The 21,690-nt window shown below is 42.1% G+C and overlaps 2 protein-coding genes across 2 annotated transcripts in view; one reads left to right on the top strand and one right to left on the bottom strand.

Annotated features, from left to right (window-relative positions):
• Nucleotides 1-1,524: 1,524 nt before the first annotated feature.
• STMP1 (short transmembrane mitochondrial protein 1) lies at nucleotides 1,525-8,703 on the top strand. Its single transcript, XM_054849152.1, has 3 exons — nucleotides 1,525-1,678; nucleotides 5,861-5,914; nucleotides 8,241-8,703. Exons 1-3 carry the CDS (start codon nucleotides 1,664-1,666, stop codon nucleotides 8,319-8,321), a joined length of 150 nt encoding a protein of 49 aa, XP_054705127.1. The 5' UTR covers nucleotides 1,525-1,663; the 3' UTR covers nucleotides 8,322-8,703.
• Nucleotides 8,704-15,699: 6,996 nt separating this feature from the next.
• Nucleotides 15,700-21,690, bottom strand: part of SLC13A4 (solute carrier family 13 member 4) — a 29,083-nt gene continuing 23,092 nt past the window's right edge. Inside the window, exons 13-16 of the mRNA XM_054849140.1 lie at nucleotides 21,380-21,510; nucleotides 20,411-20,572; nucleotides 18,741-18,878; nucleotides 15,700-18,099 (exon numbers count right to left, since the gene is read on the bottom strand). Of these exons, the coding sequence (XP_054705115.1) occupies nucleotides 17,962-18,099; nucleotides 18,741-18,878; nucleotides 20,411-20,572; nucleotides 21,380-21,510 (569 nt within the window). The 3' untranslated portion in view covers nucleotides 15,700-17,961. The remainder of the gene's footprint in view (nucleotides 18,100-18,740; nucleotides 18,879-20,410; nucleotides 20,573-21,379; nucleotides 21,511-21,690) is intronic.

Genomic DNA, 21,690 nt, shown 5'->3' with positions numbered 1-21,690 from the left:
CAGGTGGGAGTCTGTAATATTATCTCAGCGCTCTGATCCTACATACGTGTAGAAGGCCTCAACATTACGAAAATAGATACCACCAGTGGATTTGTTCCTGTTTCCAGAACCAAGCTCATTTCCAAGACTCCTGGGAGCCCCATTCCAGAAGGCAAGGCATCCCTTCTCTGGCTCTTGTGCCACATCCATCCAAACCTCTGCATGCCATTTCCAGATGTCGGCTCTGGCTCAGGGAGGGAAGCAGAATACAGCAGCTTTGGGATAGCCTGACATTCAGGAGAAAGTTGTCTCAAGTCCAGCTCCTCACAACAGTATCACCAGGACCAAAAAAGAAGTTACTTGGTATCTTTCTGTGCTTCCTTTCCTAAAGTGGGTAGAAGATACTTCTTTACCTCACTAAGGTCCCTGCCCCAGAAAGGCAGGAAGCTACATGTTTTCTATTAGATGGAGCATTTGAGTTTTCTGGGAATGGAGGGTTAGTTCCAGTTAATTTGCTTTCAGGGTAGAGCTGCCTAATAGTTCCACAATTGCCATGTGTTTTATTTTGTGGTGTTTTTGTTTTTTTTTTTTTTTAATCTGAAATGGTATGTGAAAAAGAGATTTGTAATATGTTGTAATAGTCTCCAATCTCTTACTGTCTTTCAGCAGGAGAAATCTCCCTAAGTGATATTTACTGCCCAAATATCAATTAATTAAGTGTAGCCATTAAAAGAAGCTAAACCCAGAGTGTTTCAAAATGAAAACTACTCTTCATTTTTTAATCACGCTAGTGGGGAAAAAAAAAAGAAAAAATGGAACACAGGTTTATTGAAAGGTCTTGTGGGATCATAGGATGACTCAGGTGGGAGAGGACCTCAGGAAGTCCCTGGTCCAACCACCCACTCAGGGCAGGGCCAGCTCTAACCTTAGAACGGGTTGCTCAGGGTTTAACCCAGCTGGGTCTTGAAAAACCTCCCTAGGTGGAGATGGCACAAACTCTCTGGGCAATCATGGCCAGCTACCTGCCTGCCTGCATCCCATCAGTGACAAAACAGTCCTGAAATCCAGCCCAGTCCTCTGGGTTCACCTTGTCCCTACTGTCTCCCGCCCTCCCATCGTGCACAACTCCGAAGAACATGGCTGCGCCTAACCAACACCCCCTCCTCCCCTCCGGGGGTGGCTGCACAGGTCCCGCTCCTTCAGCCTCCCCTCGCAGCCTTCTCCGGCGTTGGAGGCTGAGACTACCCAAGCACTGAGGCAGGGGACACCCAAATGATACAGGATTTCGCCCGCATCTAGATGCCGAGTTCCCCTGATCTTGTGTAAAAACTCGGACTCTCATTTAACTGCTCGGCACTCCCGTGGAACCCCTCGAGAGCGGCACGCTCCCTGTGCAGCGGGAGGGAGGCCCTAAAAGACGGCTTGCCGCCCTCTTTGCGCCGCTCCTTATCCCAAAAAGCGGCAGAGAGCAGCCCCCCTAAGTGTCGCCCTCCGGGGGGTCCCACGCCCGGGGCCTGGTGGGGCGTGGGCCGCGGGGCCGCCCAAGTGGTGCGGGCGGGCGGCGCCGTGCGCACCCCTCCCCGCGGCGGCAATGAGGGCGGGCCGGTACCCGGAAGAGGAGCCTCCGCCGCCCGCCTAACTTCCCCGTCAGGCAGTCAGGCAGGGAAGCAGGCAGGCGGGCGCCATGCTGCAGTTCTTGGTAAGGCTCCGCGGGGCGGCGGCGCAGCCATTTCGCGGCGGGGCGGAGCGAGGCGGGCGGGGACGGCGGCGGGGTTGCACCGCTCCTTGGCGAGGGGAGGAAAGTCGCTGTGTGCGGTCACCGCCCGCACCCCGCGGGCGGCCTTCCCCTGCCCGAGAGGCCGGTGGCGGCCTCTCCCCTCAGCTCGCCGCTGCGCGCCGTGGGTGCTCCTGCTCCCGGGCGTGACTCGCCCCCGTGGCCGTGAAGCTGCTTACATGGGGCGGCTGCGCCCAGTTAGGGCTCTCCAGCAGCGCAGCATCCTTGTGGGTGCGGCCTCAGGCGGTTTCCCTTCTCCGGCTCCTTCCAACCCGTCGCCCAGCCCCGCTTTTCGGTACGGCGCTTGGTCGCTGCCTAGCCCCGTGTGTTGCTGGGTTTGTCCCTGCCCTCCCCCCCCCCCCCCCCCCCCCCCCCGCAGAACAGTGCCTTAAAACTGCTCTGAAAATGTAGGTCCTGCCTTGGGTTTTTTTTCCCCAACAAATTTTTCCAAATTCGCCTTGGAGATTCAGCAGATTTCGCTTGCTCACGGTGATGCCCTCCTGCTGCTCACATTCCTTTGTATTAGCATATGTACCCCCCTCCTTTTGTGAGAGCTGGGGGTGCAGTCCTTGCCATTCTGTGGACGCTTAAAAATTTATGGAGATGTGGATTTTTATACGTAGAAATTAAGGCAAGGGGTCGTATTTCATTACTGCCTTTCATTAAATCCCCTTACCACAGCAGAATCAATAGACTAAATGTCTTTTTTTCATTTGAATTTTCCTTTCTGTCTTTCTGTATGTTCCCCTAAACTCTTCTGGGTGTCTGAAGTTAGATGCCTGGCTATACTTCATTAAATACTTAACCAATGCTGGTATTTTTGCTGCCAAGTGTGGAAATAAATTGTCAGACCAAAAAGATGCTGGTTGCTGCTGTAGCAAAGCACAGAAACAGCCTCCCGTTTTTCATGCTAGTGATGTGAGGGATGCTCTAGGGTTTTAGTTGTATTCAGATATGTCCCAGTAAGTATAAACAATAAGTGATATTCTTATATCTCTTATTGGGGGAAGAGTAATCTAGCTGGCTAATGTATTTCATAGCAAGTGTTGATACAGGGCAAGAAGAGATGGCCTATCGTAAGTTGTCTTGTGTGTTTTTATGAAATGAATAAATAAGGCCTATTTCTTATCTCAACTTCAAAATAAAATGTAATAATAAGTATGAAAGCCTCAGCCATTTCTTTAGCTGTTTTTGTAGTATCTCTCCACTCCATTGAAAACACACAGTAAGAGTAAATACCCTTAGCTACTCAGTTTCCATGTTTATCAATTCTACTGCTTGCTGCTAATGTTTTTTTTGTTGCATTTGCTAGATAAAAAACTATTATTAATTATGACTTCTTGATTAGTGCCTGGAAGTTAAAAAAAAAAAAAAAGACATACTAATTCTGGGTTTCTTCCCTCTTTGGGTGTAAATTGAGTGTTTGACTCTTGCTCTCCCTTGTTAGGGCTGTAGCAGGGAGATAAAGGGATAATCTCACAGACCTTGTATTTTTGCTATCCAGAGTTAAGTGTAAAATAAACATGTCTTTAAAATGCAACTTGAAATGCTGGGTAGAAATTGGAAGACCCTGAACTCTCATGAACCCTATTGTCCTTAATAAACATGCTCATTTTAATTGGCTATATTTTTGCTATCCACATAATTGAAGTGAAATGTTTCCCTCTGCTTGAATTGTCAAAAAAATAAATATAACTGGGTGGATTGCTCTTGAATGTGGTGCTAGACTTTTCAGTAAAGACATACACTTAGAGGGAGCACTGATGTTAGTACTATCTGTACCGAATAAGGTTTATCACACAGCAGAATGATAGTTGTCCCATCTTCAGAAATGTTCTAGAGTGAAAGCCTAGAAAACTGCTCATAAACAAGGACCTGGTTTGTGTTTTCAAGTGAATTCTCAGACAGTGCTAAAGAAAAGGAAATTCTCTGATAGAATGATACTCTGCATTGAGAGTCTGGTTTTACATCAATGTAATGTTTGTCAATATCTCCCAGAGTACTTCTTTAACTGATAATTAAAACTACAAGAGCAAATGATAACCAGTGCAGTACACACAAAAAGAACTCTACTTTTTCCTAAATGGTTAATGCGAAGCTCCTTGAAAAGTAATAATAAAGAATAAGACCAAAAATCTGTTTAAGAAAATACTGAAGTAACTTTCAGTCATGATTCATTTGGCAGCTTTCAACCAATTTTTAGTTTTCTGTAGCTACCTTTTCACTGGCGATGCTTACAGAGTTTGAATCACTGAAAAGATGAGTTGTACTGCAGCCTGCCTTGGGCATGGAAAAGATGTCTAGTCAGTATGTGATATGAAAGATGTCATTGTGAACAGTGGGTTTATTTTTCTGTCGTGGTTGAGCCCCAGCCGGCAGCTCAGCACTATGCAGCCGCCCGCTCGCTCCCCCCACAGCGGGATGGGAAAGAGAATCAGAAGAGTAAAAGTGAGAAAACTCATGGGTTGAGATAAAGACAGTTTAACAGGTAAAGCAAAAGCTGCGCACACAAGCAGAGCAAACCAAGGAATTCATTCCCCACTTCCCATGGGCAGGCAGGTGTTCAGCCATTCCCAGGAAAGCAGGGCTCCATCACACCTAACGGTTACCTGGGAAGACAAACGCCATCACTCTGAACGTGTGTACTCCCCCCACCGCCGCCTCCTTTCCTTCTTCTTCCCCCAGCTGTATGTGCTGAGCATGACATCGTATGGTATGGAATATCCCTTGGGTCAGCTGTCCTGGCTGTGTCCCCTCCCAACTCCTTGTGCACCTGCTGGTGGGGTGGGGTGAGGAGCAGAAAAGGCCTTGGCTCTGTGTGAGCACTGCTCAGCAGTAACTAGAACATCCCTGGGTTATCAACGCTGTTTTCAGCACAAATCCAAACCATAGCCCCGTGCTAGCTACCATGAAGAAAATTAACTCTATCCCAGCCAAAACCAGCACATTTTCTTAAAATGTTCTTGACAGTAGTGACCATGATCAGTAATAATTTTCTTAAAAAGAATTGGCCTCAGCTCCTATATAGAGTGATTTGCCTACTGACAGTGAATGAAGGCACAGTATTAGTAGTCTCCCCTTCCAAAATAGTCAAATGAGCTTTCATAGTATAGGATGTACTTGTTATGAAACATAACAATAAAAATAAAATCTAGGACCTTGTGGAGTTGCCGAATGAAAATCTCATCACTTGTCTTTGAAGAAGGGAATTTCTTTCCCTCACAAAGTGTTGAGACACTTGAGGATTTTCCTCAGCTGGCAAGCAGGGTCCAGGCTAGGAATTGTGCTTCTGTTTTGCTCTTGCTCTCCTTCCAGGGTGCATTTTCACGGACAACCTTCAGCAGCTACGAGTTTGCACAGTTGTCAAAAGATGTTGTGCCCTGCTTCCAACCAACAGTCCTTTCCTGCCTTAGAGGAGCCCCTAGATCTGAGTGGATTTGGCTGAAAACTAATCTCTTGGGAGCTAGGGGGTCTGGATGATTGTTAGTTGTTCAGAAGAGAAGCAGCAGTTTAACATCAGTTTAAGTTTATGGGGGATCTCTATTCTTAAACCTTTCAAGGTGAGAGTGGGATCTTTTTGGAGTCAGAGCCTTTGTTCTGACTTTGGAGATTGTGAACTTTTTTGTTAGTATTACTGTGTTACGTCTTTGCATGCATGTGTCCCTCCCGAGCACTGAGCATCCTTTTCTTGGGGTGTTGCTTTAGGCTTTCCAAGCATGGACCAACAGATCAGTGATATGTGATGTAGGTCCCTGCTACTCTTTCCTCCACTTTTATAGGAGTTACTGTCTTTGTGGGTGCGCAAAAAATTTTGCAGACAAAGATGATCATAGTCTGATCCAAACTGAAAACACACTGTGCTGTGTTTTGGAAGCAATGGTAAAGTTTTCTTGGTGAGGAAGCTGGGTAAAATTGTGCTTCTCTGGAAGAAAGGTGAGAAATTAAGTAGGAGTGGAATTGAAACACTTTAGTTTTCATGTGACTTGCAATATTCCTATTATTATTATTATTATTATTATTATTATTATTATTATTATTATTATTTTAACCAACATGCTTTTGATGGAAGGATGTTAACTATTCTTTTATCCCTTTCTTCCTATTTAGCTTGGTTTTACTCTTGGCAATGTGGTTGGGATGTATCTGGCTCAGAACTATGATGTAAGTATTCTCAGAGCTGAACCTATTCTGAACTGAAATATAAGGCCCTCAGTCGGAATTGAGTCAGTCTTTATTTTGATGTTTTATTGTATTTGAACAGAATGCAGATCTTACTGACTTTAGTTGTAGATGAACTCAAATGTAAATGGAATCAAAACTCTACCTTGTCTGTGATAGAGTAATGCTTAGAGCCTTAACTGATGTTGGGGCCCTAGAGCACAGATGTGGTAACCAGACTTCTACATAGATAGAGGCAGGAGAAAAAGAGAAGGTTTAGCAGGTGTTCATGGCTCATACCAGCATTAAAGTACTAGTTTCCTGACTGATAGCCTGTCTGCTTACAGTGTTCTGTAACCTGTTTGTTACTTAAAAATCCTTCAGAGCATCTAAAATTTCTGTCTTCTGTATCAATAATGAAAATAAGGTTTGCCAGCTTTTTTTGAAAATTCAGTACCAGCTCCTACTTCAAACAGTATATCGACCTGCAATCTTTCTTTCCGTCTTTTCTCACAGTGAGAAAAGAAAATAAGTGAACTTTCCGTCCTCCATTCTCACAGTGAATGGAGACTTTTCACTGTGAGAGTCAAAGCAGAAGAAGATTTAGAACTGAGTCTTCAATACAAGCTTTTAATTTCTGCACAGTCAGCAGAATCCCTTGTGAGAGCAGTGCCACTTAGGTGTTTTTAGGCTAGAGGAGTAAATGAAATGTAACATTTTTTTTTTTTTCATTTCTTGTGCAATCTGTATTAGCCTAGTTTAAAAAAAAACTGTCGAGGCTCAAATCTCTGATGACATTTATGTTTTGCTTTTCTCTTGTCTTCAGTTCTGAAGTCATTTTGCTAGCAGAATTCTTATTTTTTGCTTCTTGCTTATGTGCAGACTTTTGTGATGCTTCCTGTCTGGTCACTCCAATAAGGGTACTAATAAAAAGCTTGTATTTCTTTCCAAAATATGTTTTACAGTGTTATGAAAATGTAGTCATAAGAACATATTTGGGTGCATCAATATGTATTGTAAGCATGTTATAGTGCTTTTCTGGCAGCACTAATAAAGTATTGCCACAAGAGGGGGACTTATGCTTTTGATTTGCAGGAAATGGTTCCCTGGGAATGTAACATTGACTTGCAGTATGAACATGGCAATTTTATTGCTGGTTTTGAAGATGATTTGGTTTAGATGACATCTAAGATAAACTTGTCGTAATGAGGTCCTAATTCTACAGCTGTACCCACATGTGCTTAGTTATAAGCACATGGAGGGTTCTGCTGGCAGCACAGGAGTTCTCTTGGTTTAGCTTAAATGTCAGGCGTGTTAAGGGCTGGGCTATTAATTTCATTTGCTCAGACAGAGCTTAACTTTGAAAGGGAAGGTAAGAGAGAAACTGTAGTATCAGACTCAAACCATCCAATGAGAGCCCTGCGGTCTGTTTGGATTAACTCTGCTCTGTGGGCAGGTTACATATGAAGTAAAAGCCCATGATCTTTTTCACAACTATCAGTGGGAACTTTGCTTTACTTTCATTTAATCAGTTAGCTTGTGAAATCCTATGTTGTCAATTCCCAGTTTTAGCTAGAGTCATGAGACAGTCTGTTCCCTGCAATTAAAAGTTGCGGGGTTGGTGGGTTTTTTTAAGTTGCCAAAATTTACTGTTAGATTACTTTATGAGAATGCTTCTATTTGCAAAAGAAAGCTGAAGGTTTGAAATTGACAAGCAGTAAATTCAATTTTCATTCAAGTGTGAAACTGCAAAAGGTTACCAATTTGCAATGCAGTAGAATTCCCTAGTGGGAATTTGGTTCCCACAAAATGGACCAGGAGAAGTATTTCTTCATAAATTTCTTGAGAACATATTTGCTGCTCTTAAACATCTCTTTTATCTTGTTTTGTGACCAGTATAGTGCAATCTAATTTCCACTCCAAAAGTCATTATTAAAGTCTGTGCATCAGAGTTTAAATCAGGTTAGTCTTTGGCGGTTTGCCCTCTTTCAGTGGGGAAGCCAGACTGGTCTTACTAAATTTCCTGTGAAGTGATCTCTTTTCCTCCCTCCTGTTCCTGTCACCACTGTCTGACTTTTAGTCTTAACATTCTAAAATATTTCCTGAAGCCCCATGTGAGGTGCTTTCATCTGCTGTTTGTTTGATGTTGCTTTGTTTTTAACCTCTGTGCAAGGTAACAGATTCTGGAAGCAAGTATCTTTTAGAAACCAATTTAAACCTAATAGAATTTCTTGCAGCGTTTATAGTATTGTCTTTCCTGCTCATGTCACTCAGGATTTTTTGTTAATTTGTGTGGGTTTTGTTTGGTTTTTTGCTTTTGTCTTTAAAGATTCCTAACATTGCGAAGAAGCTTGAAGATTTTAAGAAGGACGTGGAAGCTAAGAAGAAACCTCCCAGCGACAAGTCCTAAGAGAGCAATGTTACCCAGGTCACCTCTGTGCATGCATCAAGGATGCAATTTACCTTTCAGGCAACAGAGATCAAGTAGAGGGTTGGCATGGGATGTTCCTCCACTTTTAGTCTCCTAGAACTGGAATGGAATGTCCTTCTTTTGAAAGAGCAGCCGTGAACTTTCCCTGGGACTGATTTTCAAGGGTTTCAGAATTTGGATTTGCAGCTGATATGTGACTGGATAAGGTCGTTTGTCGTTATTGCTTTTCCTAATATTTTGTAACCTATTTTTACCTGATCCAACTGGAGTCCTTTTAGTCCTGTTCCTATGCGTACCTCACACTTTGTAATACCCTAGTTCTTAGAACATTGCGAAAGAAATTAAATGCATTAAGAAGTAACTTTCAGGTTTCTTGTCATTTGTTGTGAGCAGCGGTACTTCACTGTCCTTAAGATCCTTATTCCATTATTGGAGATAGGAAAGTTCATTTGTCAAACTCTGAATCTGGAGGAAAGGGGAAGCTCTTGCTTTTTCCGTTATGTTAAATGATCACTTCCACCAGTGTAGACTTTGCAACAACATGGCTGATTTCAAAAAGGGTAAAAGGCTATCAACTTTAACCCAGGTTTCAAATTAATTGTTTCTTCTATTATTGTCTCTTATTCTTCTTTCCCTTCTGCTTGGTTGCTTGAGGATGTCTCTGGAGTGATTGGGAGGATAGGAGAGAGAAGAGTTATGTCCCATAAGTGGTAATTGGGGCACATGAAGGTCAGCAGTTACGTTGCGAATCCAAACCATTCGCTCTATGTACGTAATGGTGCAATTTGTGTAATTGTTCTAAGTATGGTTTTTTACTGCCTTTTGGTGTGGAGCAAGGACTATACATGTCTGGTATTCCTGTTACTTCCTCATTCCTGTGCATGATCTTCAGCCCATTGTGTTTGCATTTGGTTCAGTTGTCTACCATGCATTTTCTTAGGATTAGAACCATTTATCTGCTGTCCCCCTTATTGTCTATCCAGTATACTCCTCTTCACCCATTGCTGCCACTAAAAACCCTGGTGTGTGAGAAAATGCAGCACTGTCCTCTTCTGTTGAAATGGAAAGCAAAATCTGCTTTTGGAAACCATTTTTTGCACCATTTTTTTGCATTTTTTTATTTGGTTACAAATTCTGAAGAAAATATTGCAGTTATTTGAATAGATGAAAGTTTTATTTGATAGATTGTTGAATTAAGATTATTTAACTTTTTTTTCAGTAAAATAGGAGAATCCTATCAACTGTGTAAGGTGACTTAAATCACTAAGTCCCCTTGACAGTCTTTTGCAGAACATGAAGGACAAATTATCTATCTTTGCTACTAAATACACCAATCACAGTAAAATTACTATAGACTCTCTGCTTTTATCAGCTCTACTGAAATTGGATTATTCTCCTTCTTTTCATTGCTAATTTCAAGGATAGGTACCAGAGAGATATTCTCCTTGCTTTTAGTAACAATGTCCGGTGATGGACTGCTACAGACAAGTAGGAGGAACAAGCACAGAGAAAGACCTCCTCCACTCCTTCAGGCTCTTGATTGAAGGATACCTAGAGTGCTTCTCCATCAGTGTTTTAGGTAGGATAAAGAGTGTGGCTTCAAAATGACTTATCCTTTTCCCATGTTTTTGTTCTTATCACAGGAAAACTGTAGAGCACATGGACTGGATTCTTTTCAGAAGAGACTAAACCAGAAGATGTGCTTTGATCTCTAATGGGTGTTCAGTCCATGAAACAGGCCTAGAGACTTTCAGAGGGAAAATATCCCAAGCTTTGGGCACTATTTTGCTCTGTAGACCCTGTGAACTGCACTGCTTGAGATAAACATAGCCTGAATGCTTTTAAGTACAGGACTCCCCGTGTACCCATTGTAATTTTCACCCTCTATCCCAAAGCCTTTAATTCAGATACATCTGCATGGGTTCCAAGCTCAGGAGATTTCACTTGAGTCAGCAAGGACACGTTTACAGAATACCTTATGCCAAAATTTTGCCTCCTTTTCCAAAGTTTGGTGATGGCAGAGTTCTTCCACAATGAATTCCTGCAATTGAGGAAAGTATCTCTCATCTAAAGATTTTCTTTCTTAAATAATATAAATATATATATATATAAGAAATATTTCACCTGTAATTTCCCATTCTTCCTTTTACCATCTGCCCTGAAATGTGTAGCTGCCATAAAAGCTTTCAGTCTTTGCTAATGAATATTTGGCAAGTTTAAAAGCCACCTCAAGTCAGACAATCTGAGTAGCTATGCTACCAACTCTCCCTATAGTAAACACTCAAAAAAACTCAAAACAGGAAGAAATTATTTTGACCACCTGACATTTAGTTGTCAGAAGCATTATGGTAGCAGTATGTGTTGAAGATAGCAAGAATGTGCTTGGTGAAGGGAGTTCACATATAAAGTACAGCCACGTTTAGCTATTAGTGTAGTAGTAGTGTACACTCTGGACTTTGAAAGGCGTTTCGATTAGCTTTCACAGACTTCAGACCAGACTGAAGGAACTGTCTTCTGCACACAAAAACTTTTCCATAGAGTGAGACAGCACTACACAGCTGTTTTAATGCTTTCATGAATGGTGATGAACTTCGTTTCCCCCAGCTTCCCTTCCTCCCCCGCCCTGTTCTTTCTTTAGTATTCTTGAGCAGAGTATTGAAAAAGACTGGCTCCAACCCATTCGTATTTCTTTGCCTTTCATATACAATTATGTTAGCGTTTAAAATTGGATTATTTCTTTCCTCAGACATGCTTTATGTTCTTCCCTTTCTTTACTCAGAGACAAGAAGGGAAATAATAGTCAAAATCTCTATATTTGTTGCCAAAAGGGCCTGTGTTACTCTAAAAGTATAATTTGGAGCTGAAACTTTCAGCTGAGCATTCCAAGCAGATGTTCGGATTTTTTTTCCTGTCAGATTTTGCAGTGAACCAGCTATAGCTGTAGTGCTGTAGAAACAATATATGTTCATTAATATTAATGACAGGACTTCTTAAGTGTTTCACACTGTTTGCAACACATTTTAGCTCAAGCTGCCTTTTTTGTCCCATGTAGTAAGCTGGAGAGCTGGATAACATAACACAGTTCTTGTTTATTTTGCAGCTACTGTATAACACACTTTACCTAACTGATTCAGCCTGAGACTATCCTAGACAATACTAAAGGTTAACCTTATATTTCAGAGGGCAGAGAGTACAGACGGGTAATGACTACTTGATGCAGATCTTGCATCTGAGGGCTCAGAGGGACTTTGGATGCAGTGCTGTCATAGCAGGTCACTCAGGATGAATGCACTTTCCCGATACGAATATATGAAATGCCAGATAGCAAAGTTAATTATTAGCTTACTGGGCACCAGAGCTCAAATAAAGACAGTGGTTTTACCTCACAGAACTTCACTAACATGAATGCTTAGTGGTGCCATTTTATGTCACGGAACCACAGCCCCTTGTCTCATGATGTGTGCTCCATCCCTTTACCTTTGTGGCCCTTGGGCAGGACTCGGTCCAGTATGCCCATATGCCTCTTGTACTGGGGAGTCCAGAACTGGATATAGCAGTTCAGATGTGTTTCACCAGGGCTAACAAGAGGGGAAGGATCACCTCTCTCGACCTGTGGAGGATGCTCTGCCTAGTGCAGCTCAGGGTGCTGTTGAGCTTCTTTGACTCAAGGGCACATTGCTTACTCACGTTCAACTTGTCTACCAGGATGCCCAGATCCTTTTCTACAAAGCTGCTTTCTAGCTGGTCAGCTCCAGCTTATACTGGTGTGGGGGATTATTCCTCCTCAAATACAGGACTTTGCACCTCCCTTTGTTGAACTTCATGAAATTTGTGTCAGTCCATTCCTCTGGCCTCTGAAGGTCCTTTTGAATGACAGCACAGCCATCTTGTGCATCAACCACTTCTCCCAGTTTCATATTGTCTCTGAACTTACCAAGAGTGCACTCTGTTCTATTTCCCAAACCGTTAATAAATATGCCAGTGTTCAATAATTCAATATTGGCCATGGTATTTTCCCTTGGGGTACAGCACTAGAGACTGGCCTCCAGCTGGACTTTGTGGTGCTGACCACAACCCTTTAAGCGCAACACTTCAGCCAGTTTTCAATCCACCTTACCGTTCACTTACCTAGTCCATGCTTCCTCAATTTGTCTGTGAGGTTTTGTGGAAGGCCACATCAAAAGCCCTGCCAAACAATGTACATTGCTCTCCTCTCATCCGCCAAGTGAGTTATTTTGTAGTACAAGTGCCAGGCTGGTCAAGCATCATTTCACCTTCATTAATTCATGCTGATGGCTCTCAATCCATCACTTTCTTTTCCTTCATATATTTGGAAACAGCTTCCAGGAGGATTTGCTCCATCACCTTCCCAAGGATTGATGTGTGACTGACCAGCCTGTGGTTCCACAAATCTTTCGTCTTGAAGATAGGAGTGACATTTGCTTTCTTCCAGTCCTCAGGGGCCTCCCTGGATCAGGACAACCGTTCAAAGACAATAGAGAGTGGCCTCACAGTGACACTGGCCAGCTCCCTCAGCACTTTTAGATTTCCTTTGGCAGCTGGTGTGCCTATAGAGGCCTTTGGCTCCTGATTTTGTAGGAAGAAGGGCCTCTATAGGCCTCCCAGGTGAGGCTGACTGTGGCCATTAAGGCACTCAGGGCCCTGGCATTGGCTTTCCTAACCCCATCCAAGTCAGTTAAACCACTAGTACCTCGAGCGCCTTCTGTAAAAAATGGGTCATACTGCAGAGGAATTACTCAAGGACTGGGAAAAGTTTAATGAATCCAACTCTTTTTCTTTATGTTTTTAGGCAGCATCATCTACATCAGAAACTTGTTATGAATTCAGGTAAAGATACGTGACTCCTGTTAATGTATCGCTCTTCACAGTGATTTCTGTTGAGTAAACTCACAGTTCCAATGAACTCTGATGAGCTGTAGTGCTGGTCTGGCAGCGCAGGACATTTCTTAGTGGTGATGCTGCGGGGAGCTGTGATATTGCTCGAAAAATATATTGCCTTTGTGAAGGCAAAATTTTTTCCACTGCGGTTCTCCTTTCTGGTTCTCCTTTGTCCTGTGGTTCCAGCAGCTGTGTGCACCACCAGCTGTTACGACTCCGCTATCTGTGCTTTCTTGGAGAGATTTGTTATACATGTAGAGCATCTGGAAATGTGCTTTGAAGGGCCCAGATTACAGATGGCCCTTAGATTACTGCCAAAATTGAAATGTTGCAAAGGAAGAAATTGGACTTTTCAAAATTAATAAAGAGTTGATTTTATAAGCCTAGATTATATCTGTGTTTGCAGAAACATGATTGTGAATTGGTATTCATATGTAAAAATCAATATCTGCTGTATGTGATGCAGAATTATTTAGAATATTAGGAAGTGATGGTGGATATTGGAGTGCAGATGTTATTGGTAAACTCCATAGAAAAAATTCCTGTACAGCTCTTTTTATTTTTGCCTCAGAGGGACAAGAAAGAGATACTTAGTTCTATTTGTTACACTTCTCGGTGGTATTTGCTAACTTTTACTTTACAAAGTCCCAAGCCAAGATCATTTTTATTGAATTTGTATTGCAGTAAAACAGCATTGGAGGTTATTTGCTTTTTCACCTGAAACATAAGTTAATCACAGACGGTCAAATTTACTTTCTGGAAAAATAAAACAAATTTCATAAATTGCCTTCAGAATAGATGTTCCTGCCAAAGTTGATTCCAACTTTAGTCTTTAATACATCTGGAAAATACCTAAATACCCCATTCCTGTAATTCACCAACTCAAACCATAACTACATGAGTAACTTTCCTACCCTGTGAGCCCAAATGCTGGAGTGGAACATGCTGTTGGTTTTCTGTGTGAAAACAGGGATTCTGCAACATTTCATCACACTGATTAGAGCCCTTCTCTGACAACTGCAACTTTGGGTTCAAAGATGCAACCCAAGTAGTAAGATACTAATCAATGGATGAAAAAAAAAATATAAGGGCCTGGTTTAAATTATATTATTCACATTTTCTGCAAACCAGAGTGAATTGAACAACCAGTGTACAAGTATTAAGTACAGCTATCATGTTCTGCTTTTTTTCCTGAGAAATAAAACAATACTCTATCAGCTACAGAATGAAGAATTACTCAGTATAAATCACCTCAGTTAACTTCAGTTAAATTGTTCAGGTTTTATATCACTGTAAAAAAAAAATATATGTAGCCTTAATAGGATTCTAGTAAAAGGTAATATAAAACTGTAAGATAAAATAGTATACTCCTGCTAGTTAATGTGATTATACTTTTTGTGCAGGAATCTTAAATTCTGGGCTGAAAGCAGGACTTTTGTTTTTAGGACTTGATGTATGTGTTGAATGTTGAAAGCATCTGGAAATCACTTAATCTGAAATCAGGCTTATCTCCCCTCTGAACTAAATACTTCAGCTTTGGTTACTGGTAGAGGCAAGTCTGAAGCTGAGTGACAGTATGCTATAAATTACCAGTGAAAATTTCCCAATTGTTTGTCCACTTGCCATTTATTTTAATTAAAAAAAAAAAAAAGCAGCAGTCAGCACCCATTGCTGTCACACTATGAGCCATGCAGCTTGCCCAACTCTAAGCTTATTGTTCATCAGCTGCTATTTTCCTTTGTGATGCTCAGATTCTGCCACTAAATACTTTCTCATGTATTTTCTTGTGTCTTCATTGAAAATGAAAGGAATCATACGTTATGTCTAAGGGCAGAATCTGGCTGTGGTGCATGCACTGACTCATCTGATAGGGAAGACGGGCCGGCACAGCGCACTGCCTTCCTGGAAATGCCTGGTGGGACGTGGCAGTGACAAGTGCCAGCAGCTGTGGACGCGGAAGTCTGCTGAGAGCCCCGATGCAGAAGGGAGGGCTGCTGGGAAAGCTCCTTACCCAAGTCCACTCCAAATTTCTCTGCACCAATCTCATGAGACACAAATTATGCCAAAGACTCTTGGAAACGTTTCTGAAGAAATATTCCTTGAGACGTGCAACACAGCACCAAGTAATTACCATTTAACTAGTGCTATTGGTGTTATTACCGAAGAGTGTTGGTGGCTACCCTGTTTGATTTGTGAGTAATCCTAGATCTCCCTAAAGCTGATTGGCATGCCAGCTGCTCCTCTGTCTTGCAAATAAGAATATCCCATGTTCATATCCCTGGGGAAGGTGTGGGATAGCAAGGCCTGGTGGGAGCTGAGCTGAGCCAAGAACTAAGTATTAGGAGAGCAGAGAGTGATTTGTTGCTGAGCAGCTAGGCAATTCGAAGATGATGGTGGATGAAGTGTGAAGTGAAAAGGATTAAAGATGAGTGCGCAGTAAAGGGCACAGAGGGACTAAAGCCTTGGGAAGAGACCACGCCGAAAGGAGAGTTTCTTGCCAGGAGGAGAATGGTTGAAAGTAACTTTGGGGACTGAGAACAAAGAGAAGTCCTGCTTGCTGTGCGTGGGGACAGGACCCTGGGCACTGCAGACACCCCCACCCACAGAAGTGCATGTTCTGGAGAAAGTTGCCCGTGTTAGTGGACGGACGTTGGTTGCGGCCTCTCTCTCCTGCTTCAGCGGCTGCCGTGCTGGGTGCAGCTTGCCGGGGGACTGCAGCTCGTGCCGGGAGGGAGGCCGGGGCGCCTCTGCTCTGAGCACCGTGTCGGGGTCTGTGCGCAGCAGCAGCCGCTGGCTGGGGAGCAGGAAGACACCCAGGGAGGAGAGCTGGAGTGGTGAGGAGGATCTGGATCCCAGAGGCAGGCATGGGGTTTGTATGCTGGGGTGCAGCAGAGCAGCAAGCTCAGGATAGGGGGAACACAGGAATTGGGGAGGTGAGAGGAGTTGAAAAAGTGAAGCTGAGGTCTTGTTTCGTGGATTAGGAGGCCATGGGGATGCACTGAGCCACTGATTCACAGAAACACTTTGTTTTTCAAAACCAACTTTACAGGAATGACTATAAATAGCAATTGTTTTGCTAAAGGATGCTGCCTCCTGGTTTTGGTACAAGGGCTAAAATATGCTTTTGTGATTTTCCCATTCTGCTCCCCCTCTACCAACCTATGACCTCTTACTGTATCTGTTTATTTCCAAGACAAGTCTGTGGTATCCCTCTGTTTTGACAGAAGCAGTAAACCAACACCTTCTGCTGTCTCAACACTACATCCCTAAGGGCTTGGTGGGTTACGAGGTGAAATATATCCTATTTATATTCTCACTGAGCACAAGAATATGCAGTAGTGAATAATTTATTTTATTGACATATTATTTTTGCAGAATAGACATTCCTACTAACATTCAGAGAGCTCAGATTATAAGTGGGAAGCATAAAAAATCATTAAAGTATATATATAAAGAATGTGATTACATGAGATCCAATCATCCTAATATACATCTTAAATGCATTGACATTAAAGAAATGATTAAAACCAGGACATAATACAAGACAAGGTTTACTGAGTATCACAGGGATCCAGTCAGAAAAGCAGGGCATTCGATAAAGAGATTGGCCTTTTGGTTTGATAGTTATCCAGTCTATGTCACGGTTTCCTGGGCTGCTAGAGAGCAGGTGGGTGTGATGTTAAAGTGAATGCGTACGATGAGGAGATACACCAGCACCACTCCACCTCAGCCTCCTCCATTCTTACTCATGGAGCAGCGCTGAGTGCCATCTTGGATGAGATTGTACTTTCTGTCAGGGTAATCATAACTGTGTAACTATCTAAACAGCAGCCAAAGAAAGAGGACAGTAATGGGCATGTTGGCCTGGTAAGGTTTTGCTGGTCACAGCTTCCCCTGCCGAAAAAGCTCCCACTGCAGTACACTGATAAGGAAAGAAGGTATTGAACAAAACTTTCTGTTTCTGAAGCTCTTCCTTCCAAAGCAGAGATTGCCAGTACTGCAGTATTGGAAACTTTATACTAGTGCTGTGGAAAACAAACACTCTGCTTCCCAGGAGACTTCTCCTTCCAATCCATTTGGTGGTTTCTGTTATCCCTTTGAAGTGCTGTAGCTGGTGTTTGGCAGCTGTATTTCTGTCCAGGCCATATGGGTTAGGTGGGAAAGTGTTTTTATCCAACACAGTGATGAGTCATCTCAAAAGAATAATAATAATTTGCCTTTAAAACAAATAGGCATATAAAACTCTGGGTTTGGGAGTAAGACTCACCCTTCATTCATTGTAGGAGTCAATAATAGGACCGAATATCCTACTACTGCGTACATCAGCGTATGTATACTTGTCTTCTGTCATTGGAGTCCTATATCCCCTGTTTTACAAGTCCTACGTAATTGTTCTAGGGCATGAAAAAGCCATAGGCAGAGAATTTGGAAGAGAGATCTGTTTCAGAGTTATGGTGTCACAGGGAAAGCAACAATAGAGCAAAGCTAATCTCGCCTTTTAACTCACACTGATTTTCAGAACTGAAAAGTTTGCGCAGAAGACCTCCCTGTGGATTTTCTTCATGGTTTTGCTATGGATCCTGGTTCTATGTATACACAAGTTTTCTCCTGTCTTTCGTATGTGCAATGTACATTTAATATTTTGTCCCAACTCGCTTTGGTCTTGCACTTTTTTCTTTTTTTTTTTTCTTTTTTATTCTTTTTTTTTTTTCATTGGAGGTTATGTTTGGCTAGTGACGTTGCCGACTGCTGCCCATTCTGGAAAAGTATTCAGCTGGAAGAGTCTAATTCCCCAAGTGTTGATTGCCACCATGACAACAGCCAGGCCAATCAGGTTTACACCTAGGCCAGCTTTCACCTACAAAAGCAAAATGCATCAGAGCACAATCAATGACAACTTGATCAAAAACAGTTACCATGGAAAAAAGAAAGCAGTAGGGTGTGTGTATGTGTGTATTCTGACATTATATATAGAGATAAATTATATGTACTGATTTCTACAGCCAAAAAAAGCACAATGAGTATTATGTATACGTTGTGGGAGTATTCAGGAGTGATAGTCAGAGGCTGATGCAGCTCATTGGAAAACTGCTCAGTTTGTCACTTGAACTTCTCGATCACATAATCAGAATGAGATGTTATACCACACATAGCAGGGTAATAACTACATGACTTACTGTGGAGCTATGTGATAAATCTAAATTCTCATGCTCTCGTGTGCTTGTTTTAACAGGTCAGTTTAAAGGATTGTGTACTCCTGTTCTTTGATAGCTCTTTAGACCATTGCATTCATAAAAAACAAAGATGAGAAGTGTACGCATCCTGCAGCAGATGTGTGGCTGTTCTTAACCTGACAGGTCAGTCACATTACAGCAGTGCGGATCAATATGACTTTATATTAGCACCAATATCATCATTATTGTTGTTGGCTGCTGGATGTGGGGACAAGGTGTTGAAGTTGCATGAAGATAGGAGGATATACCCGATCTCAAGACTCACCATATCTTTAATCTGGCAGTGCCCATAACTGAAGACAATGGCATTTGGAGGATTACCCACTGGCAGCATCACCGCAAATGAGATACACATGGTGACAGGAATCAGGGTGTATAAAGGGTTGATAAGCAGAGTTTCTGACTGGAAGGAGAGAGGGAGGGAGGTGTTTCACTTAACCAGTAACAGCCACTGCTCACAGTTAGGATGAGAGGACCCTCTCTGCTTTATGTGAAGATAAGATTCTGTGAATCTTACCTCCCTAGTTTCTAAACTTAAGTGTGGAAGTCTTTTTTGGTTTTTTTTTTTTTTCCTTAGAGTAGTGCTATAACTGGGAGGTGGTCATACTCCAGGGATTTCTCTTGAGACATTTCACACTGAGGAAGGGTGGAGATTGCTACTATTAGGCTGCTGTTACTCTTTCTTCCACTTGGTCTTCGTGTCATTCTGTGTTGTGTCTTCTGGATCTTAACACTGACTGCCACTTCAGTCTTCATCCAAGAGAAGTCACAACAGGTCGACATGAAGAACTTACTACTTTAAGTTGCTGAAGATACTGAGACCATCATGTTAAGTGCTTCTGAATAGTGGTTAAGAAAACTAGTTGTTTGTGGTCCAAACTTGCATTGCGAGAAAGCAGTGATGATGGAACATTCTTTACAATGGTCTAAAGAATTGTTCTTCCACTGCAGCCTTCAGTGGTGGTGAAATTTTGCAGTTTTTTTTTTTTACATTGCTATGGGCTAGTTTTGTGTCAGAGCGAAAGGGAAAGGTATTCACAAGGCTAACTTCATTTTGGAGAGTGAAGTGTCTCCAGGTTACTTTTGCAGTCAAAAAAGAGAGACTGCCTTAAGATGGCAGTTCAGACTACTAAAAGTAGATTACTGCTCTAAATTTCTCTTTAGGAGAGTCTCTTTCTTCATGGAGCAGAGGTAAATCTGAACTCATAAGCCATACAAACATAATCACTTATTTTCATCTGACTGTATCTTCATATTGTCTCAGAGCTGTTCACATAACATACTTTGGGACAATCCCATAAAATTGTTATAATAGGTAAACACAATTAATGACCTGTGTTCTTGGTAAGAAAAGCTTCACATTACATAAAAGAAAAGAAATAAGATGGTTTTCTGCAACTGCTATTCCAATATAGATTGAAATTTGTAACTATTTTTTTTTTCTGTCCCTTACAAACATGTCTGCTTTCCATGTTGGACGATAGTATGCTTACCAGATCACCCCCTTGAACACATCTAAATCTGATGTAAAATTCAGTACTGTAGTCTTTTCTGACGAGTGTTGAGTGGGTGACTGCTAACTAATGAACAACACATTTAAAATATCATTGATAAGAGTATCTCAAGCTTTATGTGGACTTCACCTATCTTGTTGATTTTATCGTCAGCTTTTCTTGTATTTAGCCTATGAATCCCTCAGTGCAGGAGCTATGTTTTCACTTTGTCTGAGATGTATTGAATAAATTTATTGGTGCTAAAATATGTTTTTGACTGCCTGAGTTTATTATTTTTCCTAAACATAAGACTACAGAACAGTAGCTTGGGGAACCGAGGCTGGGTTTCATGTGATCAGAGTGCCAATACCCTGATGTCCTGAAACATTCCCACGGGCCTGTCAGGAAAGAACAGACTGAAAATGTCACTGTTTTTACTCACCATGCTGCATAAAATAGGCAGAAAGATGGTTATGGTTGCTGGATTACTAACAAACTCTGTTACCAGGGACACCAAAATGCAGGCCAGCAGAGTTACAGCCCAGTAGGGAAGGCTGCTCAGGGAGAGCATTTGGCGTCCGATCCATGTAGAAAGGCCAGAGGTCTGGGGAAAGGACAGAAGCACAAGAATGACTAAATGCATCGTATATTTGTAAAACAGTTTCTTCTCTTTGGGGCAATTTGCATCAGAGAATCCCACCAGCAAATAAACAAAGTTAAGGTCAATGCTTTCTGCATTTCCTTTTGTTCAGTAACCTGGATTTCACTGCAGTGCCTAATAAATAGTTGTCCATAGTAACAAAGAGATACATTTTGCAGTTAATAACATTAAAAAGGCACCAAGGCTGATCCCTCTTTCTTCAGCGTGTGAACTAGACTACTACAAATTGGTGATGAAGGATTGCACAGTCTGGGCAGAATTCATTTTGAGAGTAAAATACACAAATGTAGTTCTCTACATGTAGGAGAGCTAGATGTGTATTCATGAATTATACGGAGTGCAGATATAGTCAGTAGACCCTAGAGTATGATTTGTCTGGTCAGCGCTAGGAGCTTGACTCAGTTGCCGAAAGAAGAGCATCCAGTGGCAGCTGAGATGTCCCCGCTCTGTGTGGTTAGCTGTTAGTTGAGAAGGTGTCAGGTCTCCCTCAGATCCTGTCGTCTGCCAGCCTTGCAGGAATATCTAGATATTCTAAAGCATCTGAAATGGCAGATGCTTACACAATTGACTTGAGCCCTAGCCATCTTTTTGTTAGCTAGATAGCTGTCCATTGAGCGCAGGGAGTAGGGACTAGGTTATGTACAGACTTGAAAGTATCCACATTGTAAATCCAAACTGGGGAGCGTACAAAGGGATAAAAGTCCAGGTTTATAATTTTTTTAGGTAGGAGGATAAAATCTAAATCAGTACCTTGCATCCAGCTGCTAAGGCATAACCTCCTCCGACCAACACTACAATCTCCCAGGGCATGGTCTTCTGGAAGTCCTTCCAGGTAATGATGGGATCCAGTGTGTTAATGTCTGTTGACTTTTCACCATCTCCTACATCAAAATAAAGCAAATGTGTGACCAGTATTACATTGGCGTTTTTGCAAAGATCTTCACTTTTTTCACACTAGTAGGAATAATGTAATATCCATGGGACTTATCTTGAGAACTGTCTGTGTGAGAGAGATGAAGATAAAACACGTAGCCTATTTCTCTGATTAGATTGACCTCAGA

The sequence above is a fragment of the Grus americana genome, chromosome 1, assembly GCF_028858705.1.
Source record: "Grus americana isolate bGruAme1 chromosome 1, bGruAme1.mat, whole genome shotgun sequence".
Lineage (NCBI taxonomy): Eukaryota > Metazoa > Chordata > Aves > Gruiformes > Gruidae > Grus > Grus americana.
This window is presented reverse-complemented; position numbering and strand designations above follow the sequence as displayed.